A 25,554-nucleotide genomic window follows, 5' to 3' on the forward strand; every position below is an offset into this window, starting at 1 on the left:
GTGGTTCAGTCCTGTGGGAGTGCTAGGAAGGCTTAGGTACAACAGCAGAGAGAGAGAGAGAGAGAGAGAGAGAGAGAGAGACAGAGAGAGTCCAAGGCCAGTCTAGGCTACACACAGTGACACCCATCTTTAAGAAAGCCGGGCAGCGGCACATGCCTTTAATCCCAGCGCTGGAGAGGCAGAGGCAGGTGGATCTCTGTGAGTTCAAGGCCAGCCTGGTCTACAGAGTGAGTTATAGGACAGCCAGGGCTACACGGAGAAACCCTGTCCCGGTAGGGGAAAAAAAAAAAAAAAAAAAAAAAAAAGGGGCTTGAGAGAGAGATGGCTCAGAGGTTAAGAGCACTGGCTGGTCTTCCAGATGACAGTTCAATTCCCAGCACCCACAAGTGGCTCACAGCCATCTGTAATGAGATCTGGCCTGCAGGGATACATGCAGGCAGAACACTGTATACATGATAAGTACATACATCGTAAAAAAAAAAAAGAAAGAAAGAAAGAACGCCACCAAGAAAGTCACAGGTCAAGTCTGCAGCGACCGTCAGGCTGTGGCTGGCTTGGGACTGGCGCTGAAAGCAAGCTCCCTGATGCGCGGAGGGCCGGGACTCAGGGTTCGATTCCCCCGACCCCCGCTACGCCCTGAAGGGACGCCCGGCCGGGGGGAGGGGGACGATCGCTCTTTGAGCCCCGGCCTGGGCTGTTCGAAACCCACCGTGTCCTCGGCCTCCTGCGCAGCCCCACGTCTGGCCCCTCCGGGTCTCTTCCATCCCGACTCAGCCGCCTGGCGGGATCTCCCGCGCGCTCCGCCCGCTCCGGGAGCTCCGCCCACCTCAAGCTTCTCTTCCAATGAGCGTCTGGAGTCCGAGTCTGCCCCACCCAGCAGACCCGAGAAGGAGTCTACGTGGCCGATTAATTAGCCAATCCGAAGTCGCAATCTCCTCGAGAGGGGCGGAGGGCGCCCCCCGGCCCTCGCCGCCGATTGGTGGCCGGCAGCGGGGCGGGGACCTTGAGCTGATTGGAGGAGGGCGGTGCCGGGGAGGACGCCACTCTGCGATTGGCTCCTGTCCCGAGCCGCGGCTGCGGATTGGGTCCCGGCGGCGGGGCGGGGCGGGGCGGGGCGGGGCGGCTCCCTGTGTGGGCTCCGCGGGCCGTGGCGTGAGGGGCTCAGGCGGAGACATGTCCTCGGGAGTGGCCGCGCGTCGCGACGCCAAGAAGCTCGTGCGCTCGCCCAGCGGCCTGCGCATGGTGCCGGAGCACCGCGCCTTCGGAAGCCCGTTCGGCTTGGAGGAGCCGCAGTGGGTCCCGGACAAGGAGGTGCGTCCCAGCCCCCGCGGCCCCCGCCCCGGCCCCCGCCCTCGGGCGCTGGGCCGCGGCTCCCGGCCGGGCCGCGGGGCGGGCTCTGTCCCTTGGCGGTCACCGGTGCGCGGGGCCGAGCTGGGCGGCGGAGCGCGTCTGCGGGGCACGGGGAGGGAGGCGGCCTCCACCTGCCCAGGGTGCGGTGCCGGGAGTTCTGAGCTCTCGGAGCTTGGCCACTTCGGGAAAATGGAGCGCTTCCCGCATTCCGTGCGCGTTTATTTTAGAGTACACTAAGTCTGTTTAAAGGCATCCTCCTTAAGTACTGGTGACTTTCGTGAACTTAAAACTTTTTGCATTGATTTACTTGCGCGCGCGTGTAGATTTAGAGGACAATTTGTGGAAGATAATTTTCTTCTTCCACGATGTGGGTCCCAGGGATGGAATTCAGGGCTCAGGTGTGGCAGCACGTGCCTTTGATTCGTGAGCCACCTCAATGGCTCTTGTAAATTCATTCATGCATTCTTTTCCTTAAAGTGGGTCCTCACTATATACCCCTGGCTGTCCTGGAACTCACTACGTAGGCCACGCAGGCCTAGAACTCAAATAGATTTGCCTGCCTCTGCCTGGTGCTAGGCATGCGCTACCAGTTGCTATGTAGACTCGAACTCACTGAGATCTTACTCCCTCAGCCACCTGTGTACTGGGATTAAAGGCGTGCTCCACCACACGTGGCGCCCATCGCTCTAATCAGCTGCTCCTCTGCCCTCAGGATCTCATCCACTAGTGGGTGAGGCCTGCAGCTTCTTTGAGCGAGGGCCAGCGTTCTTAGAAAGCACCTGTGCTATTAGAGGCTGCCGCTCGCTGCCCTTGCCTCTCCCCCTCCCAAGTCTGAGATCACTTGAGAGCCCCCAACGAGAAGGTTCATGTCAGTACTCACCTCTTAGGGCCAGCCTGGTGTACGTAGTGAGTTCACTGAACTGCATGATGGGTAAGGTTAAGTCAGGTGTGTGTCGGGGCCAGCCTGGTGTACGTAGTGAGTTCAGGCCAGCCAGGGCTACACAGTAGTATCTTGAAACACCAGAAGATAAGGGTGGGCGTGGGGTAGTGTTGGGACACAGCCTGAATTCTGAAACCCCAGCCTTTGGAAGGCTGAGACGGGATAACGCAGAGCTTATGACTAGCCTGAGCTACATAGCTGTTTTAAAAACAAAGCAGTTCCTGGGGAGAGAGAGGGTTAGTGGGGTGGAAGTGTTTGTTGCTAGCGAGTTTCAGTGTAGCCCAGAGCAGGGCAGACATAACTTTGCAGGAGAGCCCAGTAAAGCACAGGGGTGTGTGGTGTGTGTGTGTGTGTGGTGTGTGTGTGTGTGTGGTGTGTGTATGTGGTATGTATATGTGGTGTGTGTGTGGTGTGTATATGTGGTGTGTGTGTGTGGTGTGTATATGTGGTGTGTGTGTGTGGTATGTATATGTGGTGTGTGTGTATGTGGTGTGTGTGTGTGGTGTGTGTATGTGGTGTGTATGTATGTGGTGTGTGTGTGGTGTGTATATGTGGTGTGTGTGTGGTGTGTGTGTGTGGTGTGTGTGTGTGGTGTGTATGTGGTGTGTGTGTGGTGTGTGGTGTGTGTGTATATGTGGTGTGTGGTGTGTATGTGGTGTGTGTGTGTGACATAAGAGCCCAGTTGGGGTGTGAAGCTATGCTTGTGGGGACAGAAGCTGGGGCTCTTGGGAAAGTGTTTTCATGATTGCGAGGCCACTGGCTATAAAGTAGCTTTTCAACATTTTCCGCATTGTGTTCCAGAGAGTCTTTAAGTTAGGTGTTTTAACCTGAAGAAAATTACTGTGTTTCTGGTTCACTGGCAGAAAGAAGGCCGTGTCCATGCCAGGATGGGAGGGGAGGCTTTCTGACAGGTGAGTGTACCAAGGGGGGGGCGTGGCCTCTGCCAGTGCCTCAAGTCAGGGAGGAAGGGCTTGGCTGAGTGACCAGAGCGGAAGAGGTGTGGGCAAGCCTGGGTAGCAGGCTCCCACAGAAGGTAGGGTGGGGAGGGTTGGAAGGAGAGTGACTAGTCTACAGTCCAGTCATGAGTCAGGCTTGGCGCTTCAGAACCCAATTCAGCCTTATGGGGCAAAGAATGGGGATTTGGAGTGCCTGCCAACGGCCCTGTGCTGAACCCTGGGGGCCTGTGCCCGTGATTGTGGTTGGTCTGGGGGAAGGGTGGTTCTTGGCCTGACTGGAAGAGCTGGGTTTCACAGTTGGTTACAAGGTTCACAGTGTAAAAGTTCACTTTGTGCTCTTCCAGAGGCTGCAGGAGCCCCCCCACCCCCTGGGGCAGTGTCCTGTGACAGCTCCGGGGGCAGTGGGCAGTGTCCTGTGACAGTGCTCGCCAGAGGCTTCAGTCCATGGCAGAACGGTGTAAAGTTCCTGGCCATAGTTAGCGTCTGCATCCATCATCTTTGAGTTGTCTGTCAGCTCTGTAAACTGGGAAACCTGAGCGCAGTCCCTGAGATAGACCACACGCAGGCGGGCAGCTTTCAGCCCACTGACTAATTCATGTCTTCCCCATGTCTTGCCTATGTGTGTTTGTCTGCTCCTTGCTGTCTTGTCCGTCTGTGCACCACATGCAGGCTTGCTGCCTGCAGAGGTCACAAGAGAGTGTTGGGTCCCCTAGAACTGGAATTAAGAGCCACGTGTAAGTGTGGGGAACTGAACCCAGGGCCTCCACAAGAGCAGCGAGGGCTCCTGACTGCTGAGCTGTCTCTTTTAGCTCCTGAACTGGTTTTTGTTTGTCTGTCTTATCTTTTTCAGACAGGGTCTCTCCCTGAACCTGGAGTCACCTATTGGCTACCCTGGCTGCCTAGTGAACTCCAGGGTCTTTATTTTCTTTGTTTTCCTACCTGCCTAGTGCTGGGCTATTAGGTGCATGTGGCTGTGCCCAGCTTCTGGGGATCCCTAGGCTCTGGGGGTGGTCTTACCTCAGGTCTTCATGCTTGTGTAGCCAGGACTTTACCAGCACCCCTCCTTTTAACTTTAGTTTTACCGTTGTGTGTAAGTGTGTGTGCGCCTGCAGGTGTGCATGTGCCACCCTGCACATGTAGAAGTCAGAGAACAACTTTTGAGGGTCAGCTTTTCCTTTTGAACCCAGGTCTGACCGTAAGCACTCTTCCCTTTCAGGCCACCTTGCTAGGCCCTCTGTTATTGTTAGGTGTTTGTTGTTTGTTTGAGACAGGCTTACAGAGTTGTCCAGGTTGGCCTTTTATTTCACTCAGTAGCTTTGGCTGGTCTTGAATTTGTGATCCTTCTGCTCATCTCCTAAGTAGCTGTGACTGCAGGCATGAGCCACTAGGTCCAGCTAGATTAACTGATGTTTGTGACCCAGAGCCTGGGGCACTGGCCACAGCGGCAGTGTTTACACAGCGGTGAAGGACAGTTGGGTGAGGGTTGTCTCATCTCTCCTACCTCAAAGGGAGATAGATGTTTGTCTTAAAAGCTGTTCTTTTTTTTAAACTTTATTTATTTTGGGGCTGGAGAGATGGCTTAGAAGTTCAGAGCACTGGCTGCTCTTCCAGAGGACCTGAGTTCAATTCCCAGCAACCACATAGTGGCTCACAACCATCTGTAATGAGATCTGGCGCCCTCTTCTGGCCTTCAGGGATACACACAAGGAGAACAGGGTATACATAATAAATAAATCTTTTTTTTTAAGATTTTATTTATTTATCATGTATACAGCATCCTGTCTGCATATATGCCTGAATGCCATACATTCATGTGTCTGAAAGTTTGCCTGTGTGTGTGTATGTATGTGCACCATGTGTGTCTGATGCCCAGAGGTCAGAATAGATATTGAATCCCCTGGAACTGGAGTAGAAATGGATGTGAGTCACCATGTGAGTGCTTAGAATCGAACCCAGGTCCTATGCAAGAGTAAGAAGTGCTCTTAACCTCTGAGCCATCATCTAGTCCTTAAACCTTGTTCTTTTCATAGTAACTGTCTTCCAACACCCGCTTCAGCCTGCAGTGTATTTTGAGACTACACTAGCCTTGTGCTTTCCCATCTGCTGTCAGGATGTCCCTGAAGATGTGGGTGGGATGCTGGCTCCAAAGAGCTGGGGGTGGTGGGCCCCAAAATGTGTACTGTGGCAGGAAGGTGGCACTCCACCTTCTGAGTTCTGGCGTAGGTCTGGTCTTACGCGGGGCCCCTGTGGTTTCTTGCTGCCCCAAGGCTGAGTCACTTAGCTGGAAGACCTTCTGAGTGGGTGCCACTGAGTCAGACTTGGCGAGTAGACTACTGGGAACCAGCAGGTGCTCTGGGGACCTGCTGGGAAGAGGGCATAGGTGGCTTTCTGGGTGTCCTGTCTCCGGAGTGGCCAGTTTATCCCCACCTCTGGAGTAGAAACACAGGCACCCTATGAGGGAGCACAGCCCCCTGTCCCACCCATGTCACCAGGAGGTCAGTCGTGGTGTTTGCCTGCTTGGCCAGAGGTTCAGACAGCAGGTAGGTCTCATGGGGCCACTGCTCAAGCTGATTCTGTCCCTGTCCGTCCTCGGTCTCCTCTGTTCCCCGGCCAGGGCCATGCATGCATGGTTCCTAAGGTGCTGGCTGGACGGGTTGCCTAGTCTACTCTTCTGGTCTCAGTTCTGGAGTCTGTGGTGGCTGAGTTTGCCCGTCCGTGACCGTGACCTGTAACGATGCTGACCCTGGTGTGGAGTGAGAGCCTGCTGCAGACAGCTTTGCTGCACCAAGTGAGGCACAGTGGTGTGGGGACCTCGGTGCAGTGTGTCCTCTTGTCTGCTGAAATAGCTGTGTCCTGCACAGCAGAGGCTTCGAGGCCCAGACAAGGGAGGAGCTGCAGGACTGGCCAGCTTTCCCGGCGTTCTTGCCCGCCCCAGGCAGGCCCCTCACTGACGCGGCGCTGGTTGTGTGGCAGGGTTTTAACTTTTATAGCTTTATCCACTGTTAGTTCTTTATTGTCTTTTTATGTTAAATTGCTGGGTTGATAATTTGAAATTTCTTTATTAGTGAAATCAGCAGGAAAATGATTTTTTTAAAGTGTCTATTTTCTGAATAAGCACACTGGTTATTTTGTGTTTTTGTTTTTTGAGTCAGTTTTACTATGTATCGCAAGCTGTTCCCAAACTCACTATGTGGCAGTGAGTAACTTTGGACTTGCAGTAATCCTCCTGCCTCAGTTTGGGATTATACACTTGAACTCAGCCTGGGAGTGTGAGGGGCTGAGGAGGGAAGCCAAGGAGCAGAGGGCGGTGTGGGGTGTGGGGGTGGGTGAGGAGGGCGGCAGGGGGAGAAGACAGGCTTTGAGGAGGGAGGTGGAGAAAGGCAGGGTGTGTGCACAGCAGCTTCAGGACCCGGACCAGGGAGGATGGGAGGAGACGCAGGAGCAGGACGGCACAGGAGCCCAGTGCCGGTCACCAGTCTGGACACGGGACTGCCCTCACGCTTTTACATTTCTCTGCCTTTTTAAAAAAATTTCACCTCCAGCTTTTTTTTCCACGTCCGCTTTTTAAAAGAGAAATAACGGTGGAGAATGGAAACTAAAGCGACCTTTCAACCTTTCCACCCCAGGCACGGAAGAGGCCAAAGGCAGGAAGGAGATCTCTCTCTCTGCATTAAGAGGGTGCCAGACGCTTCAGGTGTCTTTGGATCCTAGGACCAAAACCATCTAGGGACAAACAAGTGGGACTGTGAGGTGGGAGGGACTGGGGTTCTGGAAGCTACAGGTGGTCCGGTGCCTGCAGGGAGGAGCCGCGGGCATCGGCGGGTGCAGGCAGTATCAGCTGGAGGAGCCGCTCAGAGGAGCCAGCAGGGCCGACAGGTAGAGGGGAGGCTCGGTGCCTGGCATCCCAGCAGCAGTGAGTGTCATACTGGACCCTAAATATTCCACTGCGGGGTGTGGCAAGAGTACACCTGTGAGCCCCCACACAGGGAGGCAGAGATAGGCAGATGCCTGGGACTCACTCACCAGCTAGCTAGCCTGCCCCGCTCGGCAGACTGCAGTCCACTGAGAGACTGTGGCGATATCTGGCTTGTACAAATAAAGTCTGTCTGAAGGTCAGAGACCGGAGCTTGCCATTAGCTAACCAAAAAGGTCTGGAGGTCTGTACAGACAGACAGGAGGTGAGGTAGCTGGGCAGAAACAGGATATAAGCAGGGAGAAACGGAACTTGTGTCTTGTCTGCTGAGATGCTAAGGAGCTCAGGTGCACTGTGGCTCGCTCCCTCTCTCTGATCTCAGCATTTTCCTCTGTATCTGACTCCAGGGTTTTAGTACCTAGACCAATTAAGAACTCCATTTACAGAAAACCCTACCTCCAAAAACTCCTGAGGTTGACCTTTGGTTACACGCATGCACACACACGCACGTTGGTCTTCAGCTGATCTGAACAGCGTTCTACCATGCCTTGTAAGCTGTTCTCTGGTCATGTGTGTTGTGTTCCAAGCCAGCGCTGTCCTGTCATGGCTGCATTTTGCACCAGGGTACCTGAGGCCAGGGTGGCCTGGGGACTGTAAAAATATAGCTACTCTGGTAGTACTGTAGTTTCCTTGTTTAGCTGAGCTGGAACCACTGTGGAGTCCCTGTGGCCGGCGTCTCAGTCAAGGAAGACGCCGCATTGTAGCAGGGCTTGGCTGCCATTCACGTGGAGTGAGTGCTAAGACACAGATGAGTCTGCGCACAAAGGTCTCTGACAGCTGCTGCCTGGACAGCTCCAGAGGCTGGGATGGTTCAGACATGGCCTGCCTGGCCTTTGGACAGCTCCAGAGGCTGGCATGGTTCAGACATGGCCTGCAAGACCAGAAACCAGCACAAGACCAACAGGGAAATAAATGCCAGCCCCGGGCTCTCATCAGTGTAGAAGCCCTGTATGTCACAGTGAGGGGTTCAAGGGCGCTCACTAGGGCTGGAAGAAGCGCACGCCTCTGTCCTTGCTGCGGTGGGCACCTCAAAGGGTCCCTGCTCTCTCACAGTGAAAGGACATTGAAGATGGCCCCAAGGACTTGTGGATCAATTGAGAAAGCGGGCCTCCTCATCAGATAGGGATTTCCTCCAAGCAGCCATTCATGTGTGTGCTTGGTGGAACACACATGCTCCGCCTGGTGCTGGACACGTGGTCTGTCTGTAGGTCAAGGCTTTTAGGTGATGGTCATGTTGTGTGCCATTTCTCTGTGAGCATCTTCCAGAATCTGCCTACAAAACCAAGAGCTGAAATAGTCATGGTCTCCGTAGGCGAGGAGGAACCCTCCAGACATCACCTAGCTGAGTGCAGGGAACCAGTGAGCCTCTAGCATGTGTGATCCTTGCCTCACCCTTGCCAGGCCCGTGCTGGCGGGCCTCATCAGCAGAGCCAGGGACTCATGGGTAGCTGTCCTGCCCGCATGCCAAGCCCTGTCAGGCTGAACAGCCCCCTGCCAGTGGTGAGATCTGGGACAGCCATGAGATGAAAAGGTCAATTATGGCCCACTCTTTAATTTTTTCTAGAAATATATATATATATATATATATATATTTTTTTTTTTTTTTCCTGGAAAGAGCAGGCCAGTGAGCCATCTCTCTAACCCATAATATTAATAGGCCCTTTCATTCTTTCTTTTTTCTTTTTTGAGGGTCTCAATATGTAGCTCTGGCTGTCCTAGAACTCATTTTGTAGGCCAGGGTGGCCTCGAACTCACTGAGATCTGCCTACCTCTCTCTTGAGTGCTAGGATTAAAGGAGAGCACTACCACTCCTGGCTCACTAGGGCCATTTCTCTCCCGCCCTCCCTCCCTCCCTCCTTCTCCCTCTCCCTCCCTCCCTCTCCCATCCCTCCCTCCTCCCTCCCTCCTCCCTCCTTCTCTCCCTCCCTCCTTCCTTCCTTCCTTCCTTCTCCCTCTCCCTCCCTCCCTCCACCCATCCCTCCCTCCTCCCTCCCTCCCTCCCTCCTTCTCCCTCTCCCTCCCTCCCTCTCCCTCCCTCCCTCCACCCATCCCTCCTTCCCTCCCTCCTTCCTTCCTTCCTTCTCCCTCCCTCCCTTTTCTCCTCAAAACAGGGTTTCTTTGTACCCCTGGCTGTCCTGGAACTTACTCTGTAAGACAGGCTGGACTTGAACTCAGATCCACCTGCCTCCCAAGTGCTGGGATTAAAGGCGTCCATTAATGCCATTTCTAACCCCATCTCTGTTTGATATCTAAGACATTTCGGCCTTCTCTGACTTTGTTCCTTCTTACTGGGAGGGAAGGAGCTCTCCGCACTGGGAGTCTCTGCGCACTGGGGGAGTCTCTGCACACTGGGGGAGTCTCTCCGCACTGGGGGAGTCTCTGCGCACTGGGGGAGTCTCTGCGCACTGGGAGTCTCTCCGCACTGGGGGAGTCTCTCCGCACTGGGGGAGTCTCTCCGCACTGGGGGAGTCTCTGTGCACTGGGGGAGTCTCTGTGCACTGGGGGGTCTCTGCGCACTGGGAGTCTCTCCGCACTGGGGGAGTCTCTCCGCACTGGGGGAGTCTCTCCGCACTGGGGGAGTCTCTGTGCACTGGGAGTCTCTCCGCACTGGGGGAGTCTCACTGCCCACCTGTGCATTCTAAGGCCTCTGCAGTTCTTAGTTCCCGGCTCATAGGGAACTTCACGGTTTCATCCCTTGTTTTCAGGTCACTACTGTTAACGATAAGTGCATCGGGGACGTTGGCAGAGTCCATGGCAGGTGAGGGTGACTGAGGTATGGAACACATGCCAGGCAGACAGCTTAAGTGAGAAGTTTTATTACAAGGAGGAGGGAGGGGGAAGGAAAGAGAAAGGAGATAAAGAGACATAGAGACAGAGACAGGGGAAGCCCTATCTGCCCCAGGGAACAGCGGGAAAGAGAGCATAAGTGGGCGGAGGTTCTTTTAAAGAGGTCCTTTGCACCTGGGCTGCCCAGGGTACTGCCTGAGTGCATTCTGCCAGGTGATGGGGCAGGCCAGCATAATGCCTGAGTCCTTACAACTACCTGTCACCATGGCTGATACTCTCTGGTGTGGGGATTTTGGCGTCTCTGCTCATGGTAGGTGTACCCATTACTTGCACACAAAGGGGCCCTTGGTCCGGCCTGTCTGCACCTTCTGAGGCCGGGGAGGCCGTGGGTTCCAGGATTGTGGGTGTCTTGTGCATGGGACTTAGGTCTAGTCTGTCATAACTCATTACTCTGGTGACTTCTTTCTCATGGGAAAGTCTCCGTGGATTAGCAGACTGTGTATGGCGGGAATTCCTCCTCCAGAGCCAGGGTTAAACACGTCCCCTGGGTGTGAGTGCAGACACAGAGGGACACCTCACTTTCCCCTGGAACACTTTGGAAGAAAAGCTGTGACCATCCCTCAGGACTCTGGTCCTCAGTTGGTTCTCCCAAGGTGCTGCTGGGTACTCACTCCAGCAGGGGAGACAGACAGCCTCAGCTTCACAGGCACCTGGGCAGGTAGCCCTGTACATGTATGATTGTCAGAATTTGGTAAACACGAGCCTTTAAAAACCTTCCTAGTTTTAATTATGTGAGCGCAAGTGCAGGTATCCTTAGAGCTGGAGTTCTAGGCAGTTGTGAGCTGTCTGGTGTCAGTGCTAGGAACTGAACCCGGGTCCTCTGAAAGAGCAGCTGATGCTCTTAACTGCTGAGCCACCTCTCCAGCCCCGACATGAGTGTTTTAAGTACTGAGGAGCCAGTGCGCAAAGTGGTGGTGTGGGCATGGGTCTTCTCTCCTGGTTGGTGTGCTGTCCTGGGTACAGGCATTGGTCATCTCTGTTCTTACGTGTGGTTGGGCCAGGCCTCCCTGACCTGTTCATCCTGTGAGCTCCATGTGTCCGGTTAGCATGACTTGTTCAGAACGAAGGCAGTGCTCCTTGCATGCTGTGCGGTCCAGCCTTCTAGAGTGGAGTGAGCGGCCCGGGGTGTGTCCTGTCACAGGGACAGTGGCTCTGGCAGAGCTGTGAGTTTGTGGAGAGAATGTACTTCTTAAGTTGTGGTGACCCGTGGCATAACCAGCTGGTGGCCACAGAGCCAAGGTCCTCAGTATCTGAAGACATTAGAATCCCCTGGCTTTGATGGGACTGGGTCATCTGGAGAGGACACTTTTTGCTGGGGGTCTTGCTGTGAAGAAACGTGTAGCTGACCGCTACAGCAGAGGGAGGCAAGCACTGTGAGTAGACCCAGCCTCTTCCCTGTTGAGGCGAATGTGCAGCCACACCTCATGCCCTCATCTTCCATGCCATCCTGGCCTACCCCCCCCCCCCCCCCCCGTGTGCACATCCCACATGTACAGGAGACCATTTGTCCGGCAGTCCAGGCTCAGAGCCGTCCACCTCCTCCTGTGCGGCAGCCTCTTGGGGACCTCTCATCCTGTGTTCTGCTCTAGCTGCTCCTTCACAGGCCCTAGTCAGGCATGCGCTCAGTCAACTACATCCCAGAGTCTAGAGCCCTACTTCCTAAGCTTCCTGCACTTCCTATTTATAGCAGGGTGACACTGACTGCCCTGGAATGTTGTGTTCACTTCACAGCACTCAACTTGGGCTCCTGTAACAGGAGGAGGGGAAGCAGCTAGAATGAGCTCCTACACCCGGAGCCTGAAGGAATCAAGCCCTTCTGCATCTGAGCTCTCCTGCAAAAAAGTCAAACCGTATACCTTTGTAGCCCATAAAACACTGGCTTTTGGACATCCAGGCCAGGCCTCTGCTGGGCGCCTGCAGCCTTAAAGCTGTTCTAACGGAGAGCCTTGGGCTGTGGCCTGACCAGCCTCGTCTGGCTCCTCGCCTGGGGCTGTCCTGCCTGGCTGTTCCATACGGGCTGCTCCTGCTGGCAGAGTTGGCTTTCTTGGTGGCCTTCCTGGGACCTCTTGGTTCTGTTTCAGTAGTTAGCCACGTGACAGCCGGATAATAATACTGTGCCTGTTCTCTCCTAGTGTCCAAGATGTATGCAGTGTGATGCCAAATTTGACTTTATCACCAGAAAGGTAAGCTGAGGCCATGGTGGTGGTATGTGTGTGCAGATACAGGGCAGGTCCCAGTAGGACTGAGTTCTTTCTGGGGAAGCCCAGTTCCCTCAGAGGACCTGACCTTACAGGCCATTTTGCTAAGCTGTTTCAGTTACTGGTGAAGGCCCCCAACAGTCAGCACTGAGCTCCCAAGGAGACTCAGATACAGCACGTGCTGCGCGGCAAGGGGTCAAAGGGCTTGGGTTGTAGCTGAGTGATTGAATGCCTCACCTCAATTGTATAAAGGCCTTGGGTTAAACCCTAGCCGCCCCCCCCCCCCCGCGCGCGCGCGCACATACACACAGTCACACACAGACACACACAGACAGACACACAGTCACACACATACTCACACACACACAGACATACACACGGTCACACACACAAATACGCATACAGTCACACAAACACACATACAGACATACACAGTCACACACATACTCAGACACACACACAGACACACACACTCACACACATATGCACGGGGAGGCTCTTTTGGTCCATCTTTCCCGAGTGAGGCAGAGCTCCACTGTGTCCACACTGGCCTTGTGTGGAAGTCACACCCAGCTACAGGTGCCTTCAGGGTCGCGACAGTGCTGGCTAGCGCGTGGGCCAGGCTCACCTGCATTGACTGTGCTCACGCCCAGCCTTCACCCCCTCAGCACCACTGCCGCCGCTGTGGGAAATGCTTCTGTGACAGGTGCTGCAGTCAGAAGGTGCCACTTCGGCGCATGTGCTTTGTGGACCCAGTGCGCCAGTGTGCCGAGTGTGCCCTGGTATCTCACCGAGAGGCCGAGTTCTATGACAAGCAGCTCAAGGTGCTCCTGAGTGGTGAGTGACAGCATGTCCACTTGCCATGCTTAAAATGTGATGTGTCTTACCCTCATCCTCTGCTTTGCTTTGGACCTACTTAGAGATGGACTTCAGAGACAAGAATGTTCTAAGATGTCAGTCCAGAGGGCCAGGGAACCAGGGAGCCTGGCCTAGCAGCACCTTCCCTAGATGCAGGCTGCCACTAGTAGTCAAACCTGTGTGTCCCTGCCCTCAGAGGCCTGCAGACAAGCTCTAACAGGTGCAGGTGCTGTTTCAGAGGCATATCCCAGGAGCATGAGGGACAAGGGACTTCTTTTGGGGTAAGGCCTGCTTCCCACAGCTGTGCCTTCCACAGGCGAGGGCCAGCCTCTGCTCTGCAAGTGGTCTTGCCCAATCTGCTGCAGAGTTATCCGATCTGGGCCTTGATGATGAACTACCCCTACTTGCCGTCTTTGAAGGCTGCTATAAAACTTACAGCTTTGGATGCATGGCAGGGCCTCTGTTTCTGTTTTATGTGGATGGATATTTCCCCTACATGTTCACATACAACATGTCTACAGAAGTCAGAAGAGTGTGCTGTTCTCCTGGAACTGAAGTTACAGGCAGTTCTGAGCTACCATGTGTGTGCTGGGAATTGAATCTGGGTCCTCTGAGAGAACATCAGTGTTTTTACCCAAAGCCATCTCTCCAACCTCAAGCAGTGTCTTTTAAGCTTTTGAGACCCTTAATTCATTGCCTTTTTGCCTAACTGAAGGGATCCTTAACACAAGGCTTTTATTTGTGTCAGCCTTTGCTTTCCCATCTGGTAGTGGAGGAAGAAGGCTTTTTTTATCCCAAGTGCATGGTCTGGGGCAGGGAGATATAGCAGTAGGTCCTGTGTGAGCAGTTTGGTTTTGTCTTCCAAGGAGCTACCTTCCTTGTTACTTTTGGGGACTCAGAGAAGCCTGAAACCACGGTTTGTCGTCTCTCCAACAACCAGAGGTAAGAGGCGGAGCCCCACTGGCACTGGGCAGGGTCTCCGTAGGCTTCGGGTCTCCGTCTCGTGACTGCCCCATTTTTTTGTTATAGATGCTTGATTCTGGACGGGGACAGCCATCATGAGATTGAGATTGCGCATGTCTGTACTGTGCAGATTCTCACAGAAGGCTTCACTCCCGGAGGTACGTGCCTTCCCTGAGCAGGAGCTCTCTAGTATCTATATGGGCAACAGGAGGAACTGCACTTGGTCCCCAGATGGCGTGCCGTGCTCCTCTCCGGGGCTTAGTTAAGTCAGTAGCTTTAGAACCTACACAGACGGGACTGGGATAACAAGGGGAGAGGCCTGATGTGGCCATGGCACCGTCACTGAGATCATCGATCATCTCCCTGCAGATGGCCTCCAGATGCAGTGAGTGTCTGAGGTTCCAGACAGTCTGGTGGGGGGGGGGCTGACCTAGAGCCTGCTTGCAGGCTGCTGTCATTGGGCTTCAGTCTTAGCCTACCCCCGCTGGCTCAACTGCACATCGAACACTCTGAACCTGCAGATTTGACCTGACGCATCTTGCTTTCCATTTTCTGACTGACTCTTGGTTGTTTCTTCTTTGCTCTGCCCGCCTACATTCTTCAAGTAGAAAAAGATATTCACACTTACACCAGCCTCCTGGGGAGCCTGCCTGCCTCTGAAGGTCAGCCTCCATCCTCCCTGGGTCACTCCTACCAGCGTGCTGTGGTATCTATTCCTCCTCTGGCCCCTTTGCTTCTGCCCCTTGGAGTGGATTCTGGAAGTTGGGTGTATCTCTTTTGATTAGAGAGGTATTAGATCCAATTTATGATTCTGTAAAGCGAGAGTGTGTCCTGACAGCATGAAGTAGTTTGCTCAGTTCTTTCCCAGAAGTCAGCAGAGTTGACAAGCCAGCCCTCAGTAGGCTGAGGCCAGGCCCCAGGCAGATGCAGTGGGCAGTTTTCACTGCTGTGCCCAGGAGCTTGCCTCCAGGGATCCCTGGCTCAGTTCCTCCATCTCCGTCTACTGAGGCCATGGTAAGAGGGGCCCGGCTAATGGAATACAGCATGGAGCATTAAGCTGGTTGAAGATATCCTAGTGCCAAGGGTAGAGTCTGGAAGTCCACTCGCGTCCTCCTCCCCCATCGTCTGAAGCTCATGAATGTCTGCGTATCTATGTACCATGCACATGCCCAGTGCCTTTACAGAGCAGTGTGTTGGATCCCCTAGACCTGGAGTTACAGATAGTTGTGAGCCACTATTTGTAGGTGCTGGGAACTGAACCTGGGTCCTCTGCGGGAACATTAAGTGTTCTTAACTGCTGAGCCACCTCTCCAGCTCCCATGGGGGGGGGGGGTAAAATTTTGATGGCCATGCAAAGCACAAAACAGCCACAGCCAACAGTGACCATGGTCACATTTCAGTACATTTTTATTTACAAAAGCAAATGGTAGACACAGTCTGGAGAGGAAGTTCTGCAGCAGTTTGGGTAGGGCAGCTCAGTCAGATTTGAATTAGAACGTACTTCTGAGCAGGCTTAGCCCTCTGAGCCAGAGCTTCTGGAGGCAAAGAAGTCAGGCCTTTTCTGTATGCCCACGGTGTTCAGGCTGCTTTGATTTAACCATGCCTGACAGGACTGATCTGTCTCAAGTGGCTTGTTCTAGGCAGAGCCTAAATTCAAATAATGCTTAGAGCAGCTGGTTATAGCCCAGACATGGAGCTATGGCTTGGCTTGGCAGGCCGATGCCCAGTGTCTCCATGGGACCCTGAGAGTTGTGGAAGAATGGCAAGGTTCCTGCATTAAGTCTCAGCTGTGACGTCCAACCTCTAAGTGTGAAGGCAGGGCAGATGAAACTGTCTGCTTGGCTTACCTTCTGATTGCCAGGCCTCCTAAAGCAGTTTCTGTATTTCATTGTTCTACTCTGGCGTGTGTGTGTGTGTGTGTGTGTGTGTGTGTGTGTGTGTGTGTGTGTGTGTGTGGTGAAAGCACACACGCACGCGGTTTCTCTGAAGGATGATGCCTTCCGGAGAATGCCATGGATATAGAGAACAGGGTTGTGAAAGCTCACGATATGGTACTATTGATTCTGGCTCTGGTGATCGCAAGCCTTTTATATTCTTTTCCATTCTCTGCACACGGGGTCTCTACAGAAGCAGGAGCTAGTTTCATTTACCACTGTTTCCAACAAGGCTGCTTGCGGAGCAGGTCCTATGTGAGACCTCATCTCCTTCCTCCAGCAGGTAGCACTCGAGCCACAGGCATGTTCCTGCAGTACGCAGTGCCAGGGGCAGAGGCCGCAACACAGCTGAGGCTGATGGCTGGAGAGGATGCAAACGGCAGCAAGAGGCAGGCAGCGGCATGGCTGGCAGCCATGCACAAGGTACCACGGGCAGGGTTGGGGAGGCTGAGCTCATGAGGTGGACACATAGCTGGGTGCCCCATGTGATGCCCCTAGGCACATAGGCTCCCTGTAGTCAGGCCCAGAACCAAGTGTGCTTTATGGTGTTATGCAGGCGACCAAGCTCCTCTATGAATCACGAGACCAGTGACTTCGAGGGAGCTGAGCACATCGAGTTACCACGTCCAGGCTGCTTGCTCCTGCCTGAGTACTCAGGGCTCTGGGTGCCTGGAAGCAGTGTTCACTTACCTAGTGCAATATGTACACAGTTGATTAACGCTTTAAAGATTGTATGTTGTATTGTTGATACTTACTAAGGTTGGGAGAGGCTGCACTACAGTACTAAATCAAGTTTTAGTATATATAGCCTATACCGTGTTTATAAATCCCTAGGTTTATTAGAGATTTTTGGCCCTGTTCCCACAGAAACAAATTAGGTGGTGGTCATTCGGGCCCCTAGTTTAGCATTGGGCCCTGCCTATCTCCAGTAGCCCGTTTACAATGCCTTAGCCTGTTTATGACTCTCCATTTATTTTGTCACTAACTGGGGCAATGAACAATCCTTTTCTATGTCACTAAGGGGAAGGCATCACCATTGTGTTTTCTACTTTTCACTTACCATTTCACTTTATTAAATGACTGTACAGTAATTTTGTATATAAAGCATATGATTAAAACTTATTTTGAAAGTACACAGCAGGCTCCAGCATCACTTTGTGCATCTATCCTGCGTCCAGAACACAAGACTCACAGCCAGGTAGGTGTGAGACAACAGTTTATTGTGCATGTCACACAGAGTCAGTGGTCACAGCTCAGCGCCACCCTGTACAGTCACTAATGGGCAGCTGAGTACAGCACTGCCCCAAAGCCTATACACGGATTCACATGTAGTTATGCACAAGCCTCACAAGCCTCAGGGCTTGTTTTTCAACAAGGAAGAAAAATTTCCAATACAATTCTGGTAGTTTTCAATGGCCTAGCTGAAAAATAATCTTGGTGTATAAAAAGAGCTTGACTCACTTGCAATACATCCCAGTCTGCCTGGTGGCTTTCCTGCCCTGGGCCTTGCCCAGACTCCTGTGGCTAACTGTACTCACGACAGAATGAACTCCGGCCACAAAGGGGCTAAAGATGACACTAAAAGCTGTAGGAATCAGATGACCCTGTGTGCTGAGGCATGCAAGTCCCACCACAGCATGAGGTTGTCATGTTAATTAAACAGGACAGTTTCCAAACAGGCTCCTTTGGTAGTGAAAGAAAATGTTGTGAGCGGGAATGTGAGGAAGAATGGTTCTGAGACTTTCCAAGGACGGTAGGGCTGCAGCCAGCGCCAACTTGCAGCCGCTTACTTCTGCTGATCAGAGACGTCACACATGGGAAGGGACCTTCCGGCCAAGTCAGTCAGAGCTTTATCTTCATTGGCAACTGGCAGGGTTCATAGTTTCAGGACTTCTCACTGGCAACAGGGGTGGGTGGGTGCCTTGGAAGCTGGGTATTTATTTGGATTTACAGTAATTAGCAAAAATGCAGTCCTCTGAAGGTCAAAGTACGCACTGGAGAAGGGCCTCACCTGGAAGCTGGGGTTCACATTGTGGATACTGTCTGCTAAAGTGAGCACCATGAGACTGTCCTAGCTTCGGTTTTCCCGGGGCAGCTGGAACCTCTCCAGTAGCTCCTGGGAGCTAATGACACTGTGTGTGTACTACTCCAGGAGAAGTTCAGGCAAGGGTTCGCTGCCGGGGCTTGATCCGTGGATACAACTGAGAAGCAACACACAAGAGTTAGGGCAAAAAGATGCCTGAGAAGGCCTCCATGTCCCTCCCCTGTCACCTCAGCAATCTCCCCAAAACATGCTTGCTCAGACCTAGCCTCAGCTGTCCTTTTTATCACACCTGAAAACCTGTTTCTTCCTGCTAGGTCCCTGACAATGTAAGCTCCGTGGTGTAAACACCAGTGCTTGGTTCGTGCCTTGGCACCTGGGAAGGTTTGCCAAGTGAACAAGAAGCACCTGCCAGGCTTATGATGGCACTTAAGAGGTAACCTTTCTGTTAACGGACAGGCAGACGCCATTGTGCATCAGCCTAGCTGACAACCCACACTGCTGCACTCTACAGGCCAGCAGCTAACTTTTCAACCTCCTACCTCAGCCTCCCAAGTGCTAGGACTACAGAGGTTGGGATTCAGCTCAGCAGAGCACGTGCTCAGGCCCTGGGTTCAGTTGTCAGCTCAGGAGAGGAAAGGGGTTACAAAACAAACAACAAATGGTTCAAAAATGACCAAGCACTGGGGTGACAGTGTGTGCTACTACACCCAGCTCGTCAGGGCTTAGTCCTTGCCCAGGTTCACCATGAGCAAAGCAGTGAGGCGACCCGATGCTCTCTAGCCTCTATATGCCCTGACTCTAGGGAGTTGGGGGCTTGCCCATATGCGCAGCAGACTGCTAGGGCTTGGACAATAGCGCTCTATCCATGCTGAGAAACCTATGCTCAGAATGTCTTTGTGACTTTTGTGCAGGCTCGAGCCAGCTGACTTCCAGTATCTAGCTCTGAGTGCACGAGTGCTTACCCCCAGCAAGTTTTTGGGCACATAGCCCTCCCGGTCCCCAAGACGAGCCCACCACCACTCAGTCTCATTTTCATCTTTGCGCCTCAGGATGGTGATGGCGTCCCCTTCATGGAAGGACAGCTCATCGTTGTTCTGGGCCTCATAGTCCCACAGAGCATACACAGTGCCTTTGTTCATCACTCCCAGCTTCTCTTGTACCCCTGGGACCAAAAAAAGATAGTCATGTTTTAGCAGAGGGTGACCAACAGAGGTAGAGGTGAGCTTGGGCAGTCGTAGAGAGGGAGCTGTGACTGTGTTGAGTAGCAACAAACCAGCTGCACGTGGTGGCTTGCACCCTGGGTGTTGTAAGCAGATTATCACACGGGGTCTAATTTCAGTCCTGTGCTGTCATTGCTGAGAAACCTTTTTCCCTTAGCAGAGCCTCTTCCTCACATGGGCTGGGTTTGCCAGGGCCCTTGGGCCTGCTCAGCTTCATTAATGCTCAAGAACTTTGTTGGGGGAGTTTGATATCAACTGTAGTTTGGCTGTGATCCTTTGTACCACCAGGCCACACACAGAAACTTCTCAAAGTTGTATGTGGAACCAGTGACTTGTACCTGCTTAGCAGAGGACACGGTTGAGCTCCTGCACTTCTGACACTGGCAACGTGGTTAGGACATGCCCCTCACTGCTAGGTGCTTGAAGTATGTAGAAGGCCCCAAGGTGGAGCAGTCCCACCTCAGGGGCCCAGCAGCAAGATTGTGTGTGTAGACCAGTGCAGCCTGGCTCAGCAGCTCCCAGTCCTGGGACCCCGGGGCACCCCCACCCCACAAAAACAACAACAAAAACCAACCAAACAAAAAACCCTGGCTGTCCTGGAACTCACTTTGTAGTTCAGGCTGGCCTTGAACTCAGAGACCCACCTGCCTCTGCCTCCTGAGTGCTGGGCCACTACCATACTCACTGAGTCTAGGGCGCTCTTACTCTTCAGCAACCAGAACAGAATCCTCCTAATGTAATTTTCGTTTAAGGCAGAGTCTCACTATGTAGGCCAGGCTGGCCTGCTGCTTGTCTGTGAAGTGCTAGGGCTGTAGGTTTGTACAAACAGGATTTTCAGATGTTTGGGGTGAGTGTATGGGCACTGAGCACTTAAGCCGGGGCTGCTCACTGAGTCGGCAGGGGAAGCACTGACATACCATATAGAAACTGAGAACACTGGATGTAACCCTCTTCCATCTCTTCACACTTGTCTGCAGCAGTCTCAATGTCACTGATGGTGGAGGCAAAGATAGCGGCTCCACTCTCCACCAGCTGCTTGCAGAGGTGGACACTGTTGCAAGACGCAGCACAGTGCAGCGGTGTCCTAGAACCAGATCGGGAAACATGTATAGTCTGTGTCGAACGGGTGCACCACCCTGGGCTATGGCCCGTGTGACACAGGCCTTCAAGAATTTTGATGAAAGTACCTTACCTTTGTGCAAGTATCTAGGTGTTCTGGTAATTGAGGTATTTGTTGTTAATCTTGATGTATGGGTGTTCTGCCTGTGTGTGTTTATTGAGGTATTTGGTGGTTAATCTTGATGTATGGGTGTTCTGCCTGTGTGTGTTTATATGCATCATGTGCATGCAAGGGGCCAGAAGCAGTATCAGGTGATCTCCTGGGACTGTAGTATGGATGGCTCTGAGCTGTCATGCAGGTGCTGGGAAGTAACCCTGCATCCTTTGAAAGAGCATACAATGTTCTTAACCACCAAGGCATCTCTGAAGTCCCAAGTTTCTACATGTCTTTTGTTTTTTGAGATAGGGTTTCTCTGTGTAATAGTCCTGGCTGTCCTGGAACTCACGCTGAGTTCAGGCTGGCCTTGAACTCAGAGATCCACCTGCCTTTGTTTCCCAGGTGCTGGGATTAAAGGTGTGAGATGCCATATCCACTTTCCAAGTTTCTAGTTTTTAAAGTCTTGATTAATTACTTAGACTGTGTGTAAATCTTTGGAAAAGGGTGACAGGATTGATTCGGATCAAGAAATGGCCTATATAATAGTAGGTGTACATTGCAGAGCAGTATCAACATGACACACTTAAGGCAATATGTATTTACAACTGGCTGAGATGATGTGTATACTCCCTGTGTAGGTGCAGGTAGAGCCTGAAGGATGATGTTGGGGTGTCGTCTTCATTAATTATCTACCTGTTTTTAAATAGTCTCTAATTGAACTTGGAACTGTTCTGGTAAGACTGACTGTCCAGCAAGTCCATCATGCCCCAGATATGGATTACAGGCGTGTACCACTACACCAGATTTTACATTGGTACTAGGGATTGCCTCCCTTCACAGCAGACACGTTACCCACTGAGCAATCTCCCTGCCCTGAATCCTCCTGACTGTCTTACCACAACTTGAAAAAAAATAGGTAAGAGCTGTCTGGCAGTTCAAAATAATCATATAGCAGACCAATAATCCTGAAGACAAATGGAAATATTCACAAACACCTAAATCTAAATACTGACGGGAATTCTGAGGTTATTTTTCATGGAAATTTCTATAGAACGTCTGCAAACAGGAAGAGCAAGTAAGTACAGTGCTAGTAAGGGTTACGGAGAACAAACAGCGGTGTCCAGCAGGAGAGAAAGGGGCAGAAACTGCAAAACGCTGATGACAACGAAACGCGGGGCATGAATGAAGGGTATTCTTCCTCTTATGATTCTCAACTTCCTTTTTTTTTTTTGTCTTTTGAGACTGTTTCTGTGTAGCTCTGGCTGTCTGAAACTCACTCTAGACCAGGCTGGCCTCAAACTCAGAGATCCCTCCAGAGTGCTGGGATTAAAGATGTGTGCCACCACCTCCCGGCTCCACTCCCCACCCGCCATGGGCTCTCACCATCCATCACTGTCAGCAGCATTTACATTGACACCAAAGTCCAGCAGAAACTTCACGATGTGATGGTGGCCAGCACAGACAGCATTGTGTAGGGGGGTGATGCCTTCATCGTTGGGTTTGCTAGGGTCTTCCACCTAGGACACAGAGTACGTGAAACTCAGCCCTTCAAACTCTCAACAGCATGTATGAAATCGTGGCTCACCTCATAGATGATCCTCTGCACCAGATCAAACTCGCCTTCCAAGGAAGCATCTAGAAGCAGTGCCAGGGGATTGAAGCGCACTCTCAGCCCATGCCCTGTCCGTTCAGAGTTAGGCTTTTTCAGGTTGGTTCGTTTGCTCTGTAGGGAAGGAAGCATTTCAGTGTCTGGTGACACACCCAAGGCAAGGACCAATCCAAGACATTGCTGTGAGGATGGACGAACTAAGGCAACCCTGGTGACTGCCCTACAAGGGCCTGGCCAGCATCTGTAAAGAGGATGGCTAGCTGAGGCTGTTAGTTCTAGGAAGATTAGTAGGAGGGCGTGAGTTCATCTCTACTGGTCCCATTAAGAAAGCTTTGTGTGGGCTGGGCAGTGATGGTGCACACCTGTGATCCCAGCACTGGGGAGGCAGAGGCAGGAGGATCTCTGTTGACTTTAAGGCCAGCCTGGTCTACAGAGTGAGAGTTACAGGACAGCCAGGGCAGTTACACAGAGAAACTTTGTCTTGAAACAGAGTCTTGAGTGGAAAAAAAAAAAAAAAGTATATGCAGATTCCCCGAGATGACCCCAAACCCTCTCTGCGCTGTCAATATTGACCTCATGGAGGCTCACTGTTTCTCTTCCTGTGTCTGTCATTCAGGTGTCAATGCCAACGAGTTTAGCAGGGACTATTGGTGTGTGATCATCTGACTATCCTGTCCCCAAGTTAACCCTGCATGCAAGGGCCTGCCTGGCTTTGGTCTACAAAGGGTACCCACCGCAGATGTTGCCGGAGGGTGGGTGGCGGGGGAGAGTGGTACTGGAGGGACTTGTCCCTCTTCTGAAGGAGCCTCAGCCACAGGACTTGGGATGTGCTCTGTGCAAGGTACTGTGGCCACATTGTTGTTGTTGTCCTCAGCAGGCTCAGCAGTTTGATGAGCCGTTTGGGGGCAAATGAGCTCCTCTGGCTCTGGGGAGGGTAACTCATTATCGTTGGCATCTGAGGATGGGGCAAGCTCATCAGGAACTGGGGCTGTGGGCCGAGGAGGGAGAGCCTCATCTAAGTTGCCATTGGCATTGGTATTTCCATTGTCCACATCTGCCAAGGTGCCCACAAAGTCCTGTGAAGGGCTGGGCTGGTAGAAAGGGGTACCCTCCATGCCACCAGCCAGGGTGTTAAAGCGTTGATACAGCAACTTTTGGATGTTGGGTCCTCCAGGGCCCTCCGGCTCTGTGATAGAGCTGCGCTTCTTCAGGGGCCGGGGTGCATTGGCCAGCTTCCTGCGGAGAGCCTCCAGGTCCGCATCACTCTGGTAACGAAGTGGTGAGTGCACAATGGGTGTGAGTTTGGTGGGACTCAGTGGCCGTGGCAGGGTTTCCACAGTGCTGCCTTCTCCAGGTACAGGGGGACCTTCCTGTTCTGGCTCTTTCTCAGTGCACTCTGAAGGAGGCGGGGCCTGTGTAGCGCCTGGGCCCAGGGACCCATGGAGAAATGGCAAGGGTGACGGAGATGCTGATCCTGACGGGAGGACCGGCTTACCATACACTGGAGGAGAAGCAGAGGACAGAACAATTTCATCCTGGCTGAGTGACAGGCACTGACTTGATGACACAGAAGCTACTATTGCTGGTGGCTTCTGATTTTTGAATCCTCAACAACCCTTTTCCAAGATCCTCCACTCCCTCCTTTACACTGTGTTTTATATTTGGTTCCAAGACGAGGCTTTTTCAAAAGAAAAGGTTACCGGCCTGAGTTTCCCCACTCCAATAAGTGTGCTTTGTTTTCCCGCCAAGGGAAAAACACCAAATCCACTAAATCTGCATCTGAGCCTGGGACAGATTCAGGCAACATGAATATACCTAGCTCTTTGAAGCAGGACACATCTGACCTATGGCTCAAAAGCTTCTCCCATGGCCAGAACGGTGCCCACAGATCACACTACTTGGGAGGTCTTTGGCAGGTGATGGCTAGATACACCCAGGCATTAAACTACAAGTTTGGATGCTGCAGCCCTGACTCGGCCCATAGAACCCCCCAGCTAGGAGGGGAAACTCTCTGACCTCCATGAGGTATGCACAGCTGTGCTGTATTCCTACTTGCCCTCCTGGAAGGTCCCTGCTCAGTCACCCACTCCAGGCTGTCCTGCCCACGCTCAGGATGCTGACTTACTGATGACCAACAGGTTCACCCCCAAACACGGGATAACTAATGGCACAAGTTACCCTGAAGCAGGAAAAAAATGAAATTCCATAAGTCTTATCCATCCAGATTTACTACTAAGTGACATGGATACCAGGTAGGAAATCAGAGTGAATTTGCCTGCAATTATTTCCATTCCTAACTGACATCCTATACTTTATGTAAGAATTGTTTTATCCTAAGTACCATGCAAGGACATGGATCTTATTTAAGGGATAACTTCCTTCATTTCAGAGAATATACAGTCAACTTACCTGCTTTAACTGACTTATTTAAGGCGCCATGCGCTGGTGGCTGGTAATTCTTAGGTGGTGTGGCTTGCTGGAGGTACATGGAGTATATGGAACTTGAATTTACTGTCTGAGGTCCCTTCCTGGGAGACTGTGGCCTTGACCCCTTATCAGCCAGAAAAGGCCTAATGGCCACGGTCAGTGGAAGCTCAGGTTTTCCATCTCCAGTTGGAAAGGCAGGTGGCCCCGCTGGTGGGTATGTGGGACTTGGTGGCACTGAGATTCTCTGTTGAATCTGCTGTGAGGAGCCAGGTTGGGGAGCGCTGCCTGCTGGGGGTGGTGGGGCGGGTTTCTGCCGACTTGGGCCTGCACCAGGTCTGGGCAAGCTGCCTTCTTTCCTCCTCTCCAGGGAGCTTGTTGACCCTGGGCCCAGGGGCACAGGACTTGGATATGTTCCATAACTTGGGGGCAGTGGCTTGCCTACCCCAGGGGTGGGAGGTGGCCCTTTGCCAATCTCGATGCCCTGAGTTAACAGGAAGAAAATACACAGTTACTCTTTGGAAGTTTAGCACATTTCCATTCACAACAGCACACAGTAGGGCTATAAGCCTCCAGAAGGCCAAAGACACCATCAGGCTCACCACTGGTCTGCACTTGAGCATGCACAGGCTGTGTAGGACTTGTCTTCATGCTACCTCACACCCTTGAGCTGAAGATCAGAACAGCATAGAAACTCACTGGGGCAGAGTGAAGCCAGATGACCTACCAGCTTTTCTGTAGCTCCCAGTGCTGACAAGGGCAAAGGCTGGCTTGAGATGGCACCTTGCTTTAGGGCCCCCTCCATGGCTGAGTCCTTCCAGTCTCCACCAGCCATCTGAGTTGACTTGGCTGAAGCAGAATTCTGCTTTAATGTCGGCCAGTTTCCATCATTAGCTTGAAAAGAGCATAGAATTTAAGGGAAAGGATGATAAAATGAATTGAGTCAGGAACAAATACAGCACTGGGACTTCCATTACTCAAACCACCAACCAACACCTGCATGCTTATTAATTTGCTCAAAA

The 25,554-nt window shown here is 52.5% G+C and overlaps 2 protein-coding genes across 5 annotated transcripts in view; one reads left to right on the forward strand and one right to left on the reverse strand.

The window, feature by feature from the left end:
- Positions 1-1,144: 1,144 nt before the first annotated feature.
- Zfyve21 (zinc finger FYVE-type containing 21) lies at positions 1,145-17,152 on the forward strand. Of its 4 annotated transcripts, none has more exons than XM_051196666.1 (8): positions 1,145-1,311; positions 12,199-12,249; positions 12,933-13,101; positions 13,989-14,064; positions 14,152-14,243; positions 14,691-14,747; positions 16,300-16,442; positions 16,576-17,152. In XM_051196666.1, the coding sequence occupies exons 1-8, from the start codon at positions 1,174-1,176 to the stop codon at positions 16,609-16,611; spliced, it is 762 nt and encodes a 253-aa protein (XP_051052623.1). In that variant the 5' UTR covers positions 1,145-1,173; the 3' UTR covers positions 16,612-17,152. The 4 variants fall into 4 exon arrangements, with proteins under 4 accessions (XP_051052623.1, XP_051052624.1, XP_051052625.1 ...); XM_051196667.1 differs by having other exon boundaries at positions 14,694-14,747; XM_051196668.1 differs by lacking the exon at positions 14,691-14,747.
- Positions 17,153-17,218: 66 nt separating this feature from the next.
- The window catches only part of Ppp1r13b (protein phosphatase 1 regulatory subunit 13B), a 73,322-nt gene continuing 64,986 nt past the window's right edge, over positions 17,219-25,554 (reverse strand). Inside the window, exons 10-17 of the mRNA XM_051196665.1 lie at positions 25,260-25,426; positions 24,518-25,016; positions 22,843-23,609; positions 22,085-22,222; positions 21,883-22,016; positions 20,201-20,367; positions 19,026-19,225; positions 17,219-18,220 (exon numbers count right to left, since the gene is read on the reverse strand). Coding sequence (XP_051052622.1) covers positions 18,179-18,220; positions 19,026-19,225; positions 20,201-20,367; positions 21,883-22,016; positions 22,085-22,222; positions 22,843-23,609; positions 24,518-25,016; positions 25,260-25,426 — 2,114 coding nt within the window. The 3' untranslated portion in view covers positions 17,219-18,178. The remainder of the gene's footprint in view (positions 18,221-19,025; positions 19,226-20,200; positions 20,368-21,882; positions 22,017-22,084; positions 22,223-22,842; positions 23,610-24,517; positions 25,017-25,259; positions 25,427-25,554) is intronic.

Source organism: Phodopus roborovskii, unplaced genomic scaffold, assembly GCF_943737965.1.
Source record: "Phodopus roborovskii unplaced genomic scaffold, PHOROB, whole genome shotgun sequence".
In the NCBI taxonomy this organism is placed as follows: domain Eukaryota; kingdom Metazoa; phylum Chordata; class Mammalia; order Rodentia; family Cricetidae; genus Phodopus; species Phodopus roborovskii.